This window comes from Lithobates pipiens, unplaced genomic scaffold (genome assembly GCF_037356315.1).
Source record: "Lithobates pipiens isolate NorthernLeopardFrog02 unplaced genomic scaffold, aLitPip1_a1.2 Scaffold_23, whole genome shotgun sequence".
Taxonomy (NCBI): domain Eukaryota; kingdom Metazoa; phylum Chordata; class Amphibia; order Anura; family Ranidae; genus Lithobates; species Lithobates pipiens.
This window is the reverse complement of record NW_027507785.1, coordinates 217,224,083-217,237,049: the sequence shown is the minus strand read 5'-3', so window position 1 is coordinate 217,237,049 and position 12,967 is coordinate 217,224,083. Positions and strand designations below refer to the sequence as shown.

Sequence of the window (12,967 nt, the reverse complement as noted above, 5' to 3'; positions counted from 1 at the left end):
GACACTTAAAATGATAGTGTTAGGACCACAGTAAACTGGGGTGACTTAATGTGGCCACTGCGGCTTACACGTTTGCAAATGTGCGAGTAAACCCCTTGTTTTAAATGTGAACTGCTAGACAGGATCAATTCAGTTTTGTTGCAGGCTAGCTGGTAAGTGAACTGGGAATTTGTTTGTTTTTAATTCCCGATGGTGGCAACAAGGACCTGAGGAAGGAGGCTACGCCCGCTGAAACGTGTTGTCCTGGCAGTCTGTTCCATCAGAAGCTCCCCCTGGATTACGTGGTGGAGGCTTCCACAGCCTCATCCTAACTGGCTGGTACCTGGAGTCAGTGAGTGGCTTGCTTGCAGCCTGTCGGCAGCTGCGTTGTGGGCCATTGCTTGTGGAGGCACTCACCCATCCATCCTGTGGGCGATCCATCTATCTTGGCGCTCGGATGTGACAATGTTCAGGGCTCCATAAAAGAGGATTCTAGACGCTTATGTTCTATCTACACTTGTAAGTGTATTGATTTTATTTCCTTTGATCAAATAAACCAATGCTATTTGCACCCTGAGCCTGTGAGCTCCTATCTGCCTTTATGTTTCTGTAACAGTGGAACATGCCTGTGCAATGTGTGTATAAACAGCCACTTATATGGTTTAAAGGCTTAACACATAAGCAGGAAAAGACTATTCACTTTCTAGAGGAATTTGCCCCAGAGATTAGTGAAAGAGATAAAGCTCTGCTGACTTCCATCATCCAACTGCGTTCAAGCAAAATGTCAGTTTTTTTATGTCTTTGCACGTGATAGAGTATTCTTTGTAAAGTGAAACTTCAGCACATTCACTAAGCTCTGGAGTAAATTAATTTGCAAAGTAATCAGCCTATTTGCCTTTAGCAAATAAATCCACCAGAAACCTGTGTGACAGGATGACAATGCAGGAGTACACGTGGGACCAATGCAGGAGTACACTTGGGACAGGGAAAGTAGAGTTAAACCAGTTAATACAGTAGGTATTTCCTAAACAAGAACCTTCATTGCAGAATTACCAGGTATTAATTTAGTGAGAGCTGCAGATTTAAAAACATTAGAAAACTACTTTTGGGTATTACTTTTAAGGTATACATAACCTTTAGTGATTGGGTTTCATATACTATATATATATATATATATATATATATAGTCAAGCTTATTTAAAATTGCTGTCTCAGTATGTCAGCATTAGCTCTTGATCAATTTCTACACAGTGAACACACGTTCTAAGCCATAAGGGTGGCATTGGAAACATTTATTGCTATTTTGCTGCTGGGACTAAGCACTTCAATTTTGCTCGGATTTAACATTTGTACATAAAGCATCTTTGCCCAGACGTGGACCATTTAGGACACATTTCATGCATGAGCTACCTCTGAACATGGTTCAAGTAAGGGCATGTCAAACACACTCAGTGCATACACACAAAGCAGTAGAGGCAGCAAAGCGGATTTTATTATGACAAACGGTGACTTGGAACTCTGCAAGTCAGAAATGCAATCTATTACTGCCCTCTAGCAGCAAGTTCAAATACATACTTACAGACACCAATGTAGATACTATAGAGAATCCGAGTAAAAACTTTGCATTTTCCTTCTCAGTCTCCAGCTGATAACTAATGCCATTAATATGATCAGAATACAGCCACCACAGCACTCCAGTGACAACTAAATAAAGAAGAATACAAGAAAATGCTAAGTACACAATGCAAACAACAGCAGGTTATAACTATCACACTCATTAACACTTCAGTGCTAAGCCCTTTTTCATATTTCATTCTTATTAGTCTATGATAAAGGGAAAAGACGACGGGATGAAGAAGTTGTAAACTTTACTTTGAATAAAAAGGTTAACTGAACACGGACATAGCGATGTGAGCCTAAGGCCCCTTTCACACTACCGTGACTTCAAAGTCACACGTTTTTGCTGCAATTTACCGCAATTTCGCGACTGCGAGTTCAGGGGGACTTGAGGTCTATAACCTGAACTCACATCAAAGTCGGACCAAAGTAGTGCAGGGACTACTTTCAAGTCGGCACGACTTGAAGTCATACTAATATGAATGGTTGTCATTGGAAATCATGGGGAACGACTTGTCATGCGCCTTTGCAGTCCCAAGTCTTAAGACAAGTTGTACAAGTGTGAAAGGGCCTTACTGGTGTGAGGGAGGGGGAGCACAAGATCTTTACAGGTGATGTACAATAGGGTCAACACCTTCATGGTATATGTAACTTACTATTTATGTTATTCTAACAAAACGAAGATGAATCTGAAAGCAAATACACCAACTCACAGTCCATTTATTTTTAAGTCCTTCAAGGCTCCAAAGACAGTAACAGTTCTTTATACAAATTTAAGTACATTACTCATTTGCAGATTTCTCAAAACACCATAGGAGAGATTAACTAAAACTGGTGCACACAGAATCTAGTGTAGCTGTGCATGGTAATCAATCAGCTTCTAACGTTAGCTTGTTTATTTGAGCCATTGACAACAAAACCTAGAAGCAGACTGGTCACTATGCACAGCTGCACCAGATTCTATATGCACCAGTTTTAGCTCCGGATCACATTTAATGCGGCTTTGAAATTGCGCTACTTTAGCACAATTTCAAAGCCAACAGTCAGTGCGATTTCATGTGCAGCTTGCTGACATCTGTACGACTTCATGCACAGATGTCAATGCAAGTTGCACATGAAATAGCCAAAAATAGCGCAGGAACCTTTTTAAATTCGGTGCAAGTCGGCCAGTTCAACACTTCCATAGCCAGAAATGGGGTGCGACCTGTCATGTGACTTTGATCTGTTAAAGTTTTATACGTTTTTAGGTGTGAACAGACATTAAACTCTACCCCTATCCTGTAGCTAAAGAACCATAAACATTTTCTAGAACTGTATCTGCATACCCACTCACTTTTTGTCTTATGGATGAAATGGCAAAATAATATTACCTAAAACGCTTTTTTTTGCAGTCTGTGCCTCTATTGGAGAGATTTCCCAGTCACCAGGACAAGATATGAGGGAATTCTAGCAAATACAGAAAAAAGTACCTGACAAACATCATAGAACACCAGCCAAACTGATTTTTTTTTTAGTATTGAATGAAGTGGGAGACTGTTAGAACTTCTGTTAGTTTTTTTGTCCCATTGGGGAGAAAACCCCTCACTTCCTGCCCCAAAGTGACAGCTGAAATTTGAAATCTGCCCCTAGGGAAAAGACCACTTCTGACAGATGTCATTAAAAAGGGGTAAACTGTTTGGGGGGGGGGGGGGGTGATCAGGGTAACTGCAACATTTAGATAGGAAAGTGCATCTCTGTAGTAGGTTGGCAGACAGCAGAAAAATTGACCGGTGGTCTAACCCCTATCCTCTTTGTGCAAAGCGAGAAGAATATCTTTTTTGGTGAAGTAACTTTTTAAGTTAAAGTGGAACTTCACTTTATCTCATTCACCATTGACTTTTTTAAAACCTTATAACACTAGCATTAGTAAATCGATACATTTTACATTTCTTCAGTTACTTCCTGGTTTCCAGGCCTAGGTAAATGATGTCATACATCCCAGGAGTCTTCATTGGGGGTTTTCTCAGATAAGCACACACCCCTGCCTGCATGCCTGAGCTAAAGGAGGGTGGATTCTAGGAAGTAAATGCTTCATGATGGCCATGGCTAGCAATGCTATGGGGTGTTTTTCAAAATGATTTCTCAGCAAAATAAAACATGGAGACATGGGTGGATGGGCGAGTTTGCTTTGAATATTAAAAATGTATTAAAATAATGTTTTTTGGATTGTGGTGCTCAGATACAATGAAGTTCTGCTTTAACTTCTTCAGACAAGCCAGTCAAACTTTATACGTTTAATGACTAGTTTATGGCAAGAATTATAAAAAATAATGATATAGTAAAAAAAATAACAAAATTCTATTTTCTTTCTCATCTATTGAGGGATGCAGAAATCAAAGCCATTAGGACAACCAAAAGCAGCCCAACTGAAGGGTGGGCAACACAGTGCTACCACTGTGCTGTCTAACTGCTAGCAGGCCTAACACAAACACAAACTGGGAACTGCATGCAGCTGAAAGAGCCACCTGAAGGACCTTATACTCGAAGCTGGCATAAGATGCTGAAACATCGACCTGGTAAAACTAGGAAATTATAGGACTAAAAGACCAAGTGTCAACATTTTCAAACCTGAGAAACAGAGGCCTGATAATGAAATGTCGAAAAAGCACTAACACTTTAGGCTTCATGCACACGAGACGCAGATGCAAACGCTGCTGGACACATGTTGAAACCGGCGTTTAGAAACGCGCGTTTTGCCGCGATTTTTACCGCGATTTTTACCGCGTTTGCGTCTAGAAGCGTTTAGTTAAGCCAACATCATAGACCCTCCCCAGCTCAAAAAAAACTGTATTAACTATTTCAGCAATTTTGTGAGACCAGAGTGAGTAGCAGCAGCTGTGAGAGCTGCAGTGTACTTGTATTTAGTGTGTCACTTGCCACGGCACCTGCCACAAGTTGTGGATTGTCCACTTGCCACATCACCTGCCACAAGTTTTGGATTGTCCACTTGCCACGTCACTTGCCACAAGTTGGGGATTGTCCACTTGCCACATCACCTGCCACGTCACCTGCCACAAGTTGTGGATTGTCCACTTGCCACGTCACTTGCCACATCACCTGCCACATCAATTGCCACGAGATGTGGATTGTCCACTTTCCACGTCATCTGCCATGCCACCTGCCACAAGCTGTGGATTGTCCACTTGCCACGTCACCAGCCACAAGTTGTGGATTGTCCACTTACCACGTGACTTGCCACATCACCTGCCACGTCACTTGCCACGTCACCTGCCACAAGTTGTGGATTGTCCACTTGCCACGTGACTTGCCACATCACCTGCCACGTCACTTGCCACAAGTTGTGGATTGTCCACTTGCCACGTCACTTGCCACATCACCTGCCACGTCACTTGCCACGTCACCTTCCACAAGTTGTGGATTGTCCACTTGCCACGTGACTTGCCACATCACCTGCCACGTCACTTGCCACAAGTTGTGGATTGTCCACTTGCCACGTGACTTGCCACATCACCTGCCACGTCACTTGCCACAAGTTTTGGATTGTCCACTTGCCACGTCACTTGCCACAAGTTGGGGATTGTCCACTTGTCACATCACCTGCCACGTCACCTGCCACAAGTTGTGGATTGTCCACTTGCCACGTCACTTGCCACGAGATGTGGATTGTCCACTTGCCACGTCATCTGCCATGCCACCTGCCACAAGCTGTGGATTGTCCACTTGCCACGTCACCAGCCCCATCACCTGCCACAAGTTGTGGATTGTCCACTTGCCACGTGACTTGCCACATCACCTGCCACGTCACTTGCCACGTCACCTGCCACAAGTTGTGGATTGTCCACTTGCCACGTCACCTGCCACAAGTTGGGGATTGTCCACATCACCTGCCACGTCACTTGCCACATCACCTGCCACAAGCTGTGGATTGTCCACTTGCCACGTCACCAGCCACATCACCTGCCACAAGTTGTGGATTGTCCACTTGCCACGTGACTTGCCACATCACCTGCCACGTCACTTGCCACGTCACCTGCCACAAGTTGTGGATTGTCCACTTGCCACGTCACCTGCCACAAGTTGGGGATTGTCCACATCACCTGCCACGTCACTTGCCACATCACCTGCCACAAGTTGTGGATTGTCCACTTGCCACGTCACTTGCCACATCACCTGTCACGTCACTTGCCACAAGATGTGGATTGTCCACTTTCCATGTCACCTGCCATGCCACCTGACACAAGTTGTGGATTGTCCACTTGCCACGTCACCAGCCACAAGTTGTGGATTTCCACTTGCCACGTGACTTGCCACATCACCTGCCACATCACTTGCCACGTCACCTGTCACAAGTTGTGGATTGTCCACTTGCCACATCACTTGCCACCTGCCATGTCACTTGCCACAAGCTGTGGATTGTCCACTTGCCACGTCACCTGCCACAAGTTTTGGATTGTCCACTTGCCACGTCACTTGCCACGTCAGCTGCCACGTCACTTGCCACAAGATGTGGATTGTCCACTTGTCACATCACCTGCCACATCACTTGCCATGCCACCTGCCACAAGTTGTGGATTGTCCACTTGCCACGTCACCAGCCACATCACCTGCCACAAGTTGTGGATTTCCACTTGCCACGTGACTTGCCACATCACCTGCCACATCACTTGCCACGTCACCTGTCACAAGTTGTGGATTGTCCACTTGCCACGTCACTTGCCACCTGCCATGTCACTTGCCACAAGTTGTGGATTGTCCACTTGCAATTGCAATTGTTTAAAATATTTTTCTAATGGTTTTTCATCATTTGCAATCATTTTTAATATTTTTAATGTAAAAAAAAGGTCACCTTTAAAAACGCATATAAACGCAAACGCGGCTAAACGCGGGTGCCGCGTTTAGCTGCGTTTTGCGTCTGAAACGTGGAAATTTTTGCTTCTGAACGCATTTTTTTGCTTCTGGAAAAATGAGATTAAACGCAACTGCATAAAAACGGAAAAAAACGAGACTGTGTGCATGGACACATAGGATAACATTGAATGAGTTCAGGGGCAGTTGAAAAAACTGTCCAACTGCATCTGAACGCGCGTTTAACTGCGTCTCGTGTGCATGAGGCCTTAGAGGAATGAGAGGAACCTTAGAACCATAAGCTTGCATAATGGTCTGTCTGAGCCACCTAGAAATGGTTGAACTAGAAACCAGGGCATTTTTTTTTGACCCATCTAAAATTCTAAAAAAATAAAATAAAAAAAGATTAATCTTGAGAAATTATAAAATATTAGAAAGGTATACTCAAATAACATATCTAGACAGAGAGATATCTCCTTCTGGTGAAATGTATCTGGACACAAAGAGGGAAAGAGAATCTCCCGATTAAGGTGAAATGCAGAGACAATCTTAAGAATGGAAGGACCATCTTACCGATTTAGGCCAAAAAAGGTTTCCTGAGGTAGGCCAAAAAAGGTTTCCTTATGCCGCGTACACACGATCAAACTATCTGGCGGACTTAGTCTGGCGGACGAACCGCCGGAAAGTCCGCCAAATTTCCGAACGAGCGGACCTGCCCACACACAGGACTTTTCTATCCGCCGTACTTTTGAAACGAACGGACTTGCCCACACACGGAAGAAAGTCTATTCATTTTGAACGCGGCTCCAGGTAGTCGGGACTAGCGAAGGAAGTCAATGTCGCCGCCTTCGGCGGCGAGATTGACATGTCACTGGCCCGTCACCTGGTATGGACTTAAAGGGGAAGCCCTACGCTGAAAAAACTGTGTGGGCCCCCCCCCCCCCCCCGAGGTCCATATCAGACCCTTATCCGAGCACTCTACCCGGCCAGTCTGGAAAGGGGGTGGGGATGAGCGAGTGGCCCCCCTCCTGAGCCGTACCAGGCCGCGTGCCCTCAACATGGGGGGGTGCTTTGGGGAAGGGGGGCCGTAAATAAAACACAACACACAAGGGTTAAAAATAATTTATTGCACAGCTCCGGGGGTCTTCTTCCGTCTTGGGGGGTCTTCTCGCCAGACTCTTCCGCTATCTTCTGCTCTTTTACTAGCGGAGGAGCCTGGCTTTCTTCTTAGTCGCCGGTGCCCGGGGGTCTTCATCCGACTTCGGGGGTCTTGTCCCCCTCTTCAGTTCTTCTTGCTGGGCCTCCGCGCCTTCTTCCAGCTCTTTTACAAGTGGTGGCCCGGTCTTCTATCACCGCCGCCTTCTCTTTTTCTTGTTCTTCTTCCTTGAGATGTTGACTCAATGCACTCTCTGGCCGCAATGACAGGGACGTGGCGCGACTTATTTAGGGACATCGCCGGGTTATGTCCCCACCCATTATGATGTCACAGTCCCAAAGGATGCTGGGACTGTGACATCATAATGGGCAGGGACATCACACGGTGACCCCGCCCATTGTCCCTATATGAGTCGCCGTGCAACACGTCCCTGTCATTACGGCCAGAGACAGCAACGAGTCAACATCTCAAGGAGGAAGAAGAACAGAAGGTGGAGAAGACAGCGGCGACAGAAGACCGGGCCACTGCCAGTAAAAGAGCTGGAAGAAGGAGCGGAGGCCCGGCCAGAAGAACCGAAGAGGGGAAGAAGACCCCTGGGCGGCGGCAAAGAAGAAAGCCAGGCTCCTCCGCGAGAAGACCCCCCAAGACAGAAGAAGACCCCCTGGAGCTGTGCAATAAATTATTTTTAACCCTTATGTGTTGTGTTTTATTTACATTTTTTTCACAGGTGAATGGGTAGGGGTACATTGTACCCCATACTCATTCACATAGGGTCGGGGGCCGGTATCTGCCGGATTCGATAAGCTCCCCGCCCGCAGACCCCGACAACCAACGGCCAGGGTTGTCGGGAAGAGGCCCTTCTCCTCATCAACATGGGGACAAGGTGCTTTGGGGTGGGGGGGCCGTGCAGCCCCCCTTCCCCAAAGCACACCCCCATGTTGAGGGCACACAGCCTGGTACGGCTCAGGAGGGTGCTTGTTCGTCCCCACCCCCTTTCCTGAATGGCCGGGTAGCGTGCTCGGATAAGGGTCTGATATGGACCTGGTGGGGACCCCCACGCCATTTTTTCGGCATAGGGCTTCCTCTTTAAGTCCATACCAGGTGACGGGGCCAGCGACGTGTCAATCTCCCTGCCGATGGTGGCGACATTGACTTCTTTCGCTAGTCCCGGCTACCTGGAGCCGCGTTCAAAATGAATAGACTTTTCTCCGTGTGGGAAAGTCCGTTCAATTCAAAAGTACGGCGGACTAGCGCACACACACACACACACAACCGTATTGTCCGCCGGACTGCGAGTCCGGCGTACAGTTTTTGAGTCAAAACTACTTTCTAAGATGCGTCCTTGACCCTGTCAGGCGGGAAAGTGACCATAGAGCATGTGCATTACACTCCATGCAATGAAATGATTTCAGTTCTCCATCATTAACCCCTTTCAATGACAGGAAAAGAGGATTTAAAAATAGATGCCCAGCGACTAAAATGAGGGAGGCATCGGTTCCCCACCCAGAAGTGAGTCTTAAGAGACAGAGCCAACACAGTGGGCAATGCTAACAACTCTGGACTTATAATGTGCTCTGCAGATAACTTCATCAGAAGCATACAAACAGTGCTCAAATATTACTTCCAGGCTCACTGACTAATGTCCAATCTAGTAAGATTTGGTTACAGTGAGACAAAAGTCAAGAATGAGCTCAACTGTGCCAGGTAAGTACAGCGAGTAAGGAGACCTTCTGCATCAACGGGGAGATAAATCTTGATTGAAGAGAAAAATGTTGCTAGAAAAAAATTAGACAAGCTGAGATGCCCACCCTCCAACTAAAACTGAGGCATGCTGGTAGGACGGTTAACTGTAGGCTGGCCTACAGTTTTTTGTTTGCCAAATTCTAATCATCCTATAGGCAATAGTATTAACCCTAAGATTTGGAACCTCTTATGTTCCAAATATATTACATGAATTGAATAGTAATGTACTGTATACGTATGTATATATAAATGCACCAACAACCTAACTCATGTGAATCATGCCAACTACATCTATACAAATCTACTAGTAATATCTCATGAGGTTATCAAAAACAGACATATTGTTTCACTGAGCACATTTTATAAAGGCTAATTGGAGGCAAAATCTGTTTTTGCGCATTCCCACTCCCTCTCTAACCCGTCCTGTCAGCTGTTAAGTTTTCCTTACCTGGTGAAGTCAGTTATATTCACCTGAGCGCCGCCCCACCCCCATCATCATTGTCATCATCCAGGTCCCCCGCTGATGCCATTTCCACACAAGAAGACCGCTAGTCAAGCACCAGTCAATTCGCTAACTGTAAATGAGTAGTGGGTACTATGCGGGTGCTGACTCCTTAACAGCCAGGACACAGTCACATTTGACAGTGGTAGTAATATCACTGCTAACGGTTTTGCTTCACACTGAGGCTTAAGGTTCAATAAGCCAAACACTTATTCATTCAGCCATTCAAACACGATTCTGTACAGACTGTACACAGTGCAGAAGTCTCAAGCTTATTTCCCCTGCTGGTCAAATGTGTTAGGCTGCTTTCTCTGCTGGTGAATGTTAATCCTTTGGTCAAATGCTCTGATATATACATTTTTATTATGAGCGAAAGTTAGGCAATTCGCCTTGCAAAAGGCAAGAAGGAAACCATTGCACACACTACAAACATTCCGGGTATTGTTACACTTGCATGAATGTTAAACAAGTTTTTTTATAAATAGAGCCCTCAAAGTCCACGCTTTGTCTATTTTTTTTCTATTCTTGCATCCCTAAATGAAAGAAAAAGAAAGTTACCCATACCCAAACATTAGATGTGAAGTATTATTATTTTAAAAGGTACTTACATAGTAGTCCAAACATAAGCAAGGTTACAAAGATGTGGACCATGAGAGTGCTGATATACCGAAATGATATGACCATCACTACAGATAAAGCTGTTGAAAGACAAATTAATCATTATTCACACTATAAATCCATTTTAAAAGATTAAAAACAAAATGTAGTGTAGCAAACAAAATCAATAAATTTTGTAAGATGAATAAAATACTGCTAGCAAACTTTCTATGTCCTTACTGTACACTCAGGCCAAAAGTCAGCCGTTTCCTCCTGAACTGGCCAATTTTTGGCCCGTGCATACCGGGCTTAACTCCCCACATAGAAAGTTTGCTAGCAGTATTTCATTCATCTTACAAAATGTATCGATTTTGAAGTTATACCAAAGGTTTGTAGAGTAGGAGTTGCTGCCCACATCACTAATTGTGAAATGGTGTATACATAGTTACATTGGTTTAAACTGGACCAATGTAAAAAATATCCATATCTGGAATTCCTCTTTAACTTTTGACCCTAACACTAAACTAACTAAAGCTGGGTACACTTTTTTTCCCGCTCAACCAGCGGGTTGAGCATCAACACAAGCGATGTTAATGTGGGATTTCTCCCGCTGAGATATTGTATTCTGACAGGGGGGCAACCCCCTTCCTACGAGAATACACTGATTAGTGCTCACAGCCATTGGCTGCAAGCGCCGATTGAATGATGGTTTTCCAGAATGCTCATTCAACAGAAGCCAGTCATTAGACAGCTGTACACCAAGGACGGGTTCAAATACCGGAATTTTTTCCCGTGGGCCTTTAGAAGGCAGTCCTTAGCAATCAAGCAGTATTGAAAACCCATTTATATTTTATTTGAAAAGTTAAAATCATGGAGGTATAAACATGATAAAAATCTAAATTGGATGCATATACAGCTAAGGTGCAATATCAAAAGATATACAAACAACAACTGGACTCTATCAGATATAGTGATGAGACAGAGGGTGCCCAATGCATTTCAAGTTTTGTGGCGACAATCCTTTTCTTCAGGGGCTTGTGGTTCAATAATGAACATTAGTTGTCTAAAAGCAATAGAGATTGGTTTGGATATCCCACTGTGAGTATGACCACACTAGAGCACCCATCCTACCACCAGAGCATCCCAGAGGATTCCTGGTTTACTATGCCCTGCAGAGGTTGTTCTGCCTGCCTGTCTGACCAGTCTAGAAATAGGTGGTCCCTACCATCTGGTAAGCGTCCCTGATCACGGTGTGGGGTGCCACAGAAGGCTCTGCATGATCTTTTTGTAGAGGAATCCCTGCCCAATCATCTTTGATTGGATTTCTACACATCTATCATAAGGGTTAATTTTCTGCAAATTTTTTGAATTGTCTTCTCTCTTTTTTTCATCACTTGAAAGATATAAGGAAATTTTTTTATGCACAGAGTGTATCGTGTCACATTAAGAATTTTAGTTTTTTTTTTTTTTATTATTTTGAGATTAGCAATACTTTTTGTTTAATGTATGTTTTGATATGTTTATATCACATGGTTAGTCACCGCAATCTCTCATTATATGTACTTATTCACTTCTTTAGAGTGGAATATCACTTTTTATTGATTTACTGCAAAGAGCTGCATGTGATTTGAACAGGAATGCAGTACAATTCCAGCCCGAATCACATTCCTCAACCTCTCCCGAGTGAACCCAAGCTTTTCATAGTTATCTCAGCCTGGGTCCACACAGGAGCAATGGGCGAAACCGCATGCGTTTCAGGACAGGAATCACATGCAATTCTTAGCAGTGCGATTTGAGCCCATTCATTTTGTATGGGTTCTAATCGGAAAAGGTATCGGGAATGGCAAATACTTGAGCACAAGTACAAGTTAATATGACATGAAACTCCAGTTGGGAAAAAAAAAAAAAAAAAAACAGTTCTATTAGGTATGTAGTCTTAACTCAAAAAAGGTACCTAGAATTGCTCTCAGCCTCCTCAAGTTCTCAAAATTAATTTTTTCTTCCCACGGTTCCCAGCTTCCTGCTTGGGGGTGGCTATATTCATTATTCATGGTACCACTGTATGTAAAAATGTAGCCCCCACCTCTTGCTTGCTCCTAAAATGGACTATGGGATTTGTAGTGTGAATAGAGCAATGCACATGACTGCAACTAACGTACACCTGCAAGTTATAACAACTGGAAGGCTCTGTTCACACCTGAGCATACTGGAGTTGTGGGCGGACTCTGCTTACATTTCCAGAATTGCAACAAAACATGGGACGTGTTTGCGATGCCATTATTTCTTCTTTATTTTTTAATAAAGGACTTGTCCCCAAGCTGTGTCTTGTCACTTTTAACATTTTGACACTTTTTTTGTGAAATGGTAGGGGTACTTGTACCCCTTTACCATTTCACACAGGGGGGAGGCTTGGATCTGGGGGTCCTCTTGTTAAAGGGGGCTTCCAGATTCTGATAAGCCCCCACCTACAAACCCCCACAGCCATCGGGCAAGGGTTGTGGGGATGAGGCCCTTGTCCCCCTCAAAAT

At 44.4% G+C, this 12,967-nt stretch overlaps 1 protein-coding gene across 2 annotated transcripts in view; it reads right to left on the bottom strand.

The window, feature by feature from the left end:
* SLC44A3 (solute carrier family 44 member 3) overlaps positions 1 to 12,967 on the bottom strand; it is a 217,191-nt gene that overhangs the window by 108,655 nt on the left and 95,569 nt on the right. For both annotated transcript variants that reach the window (XM_077452856.1, XM_077452855.1), the window contains exons 8-9: positions 10,451 to 10,540; positions 1,559 to 1,683 (exon numbers count right to left, since the gene is read on the bottom strand). In XM_077452856.1, coding sequence (XP_077308982.1) covers positions 1,559 to 1,683; positions 10,451 to 10,540 — 215 coding nt within the window. The remainder of the gene's footprint in view (positions 1 to 1,558; positions 1,684 to 10,450; positions 10,541 to 12,967) is intronic.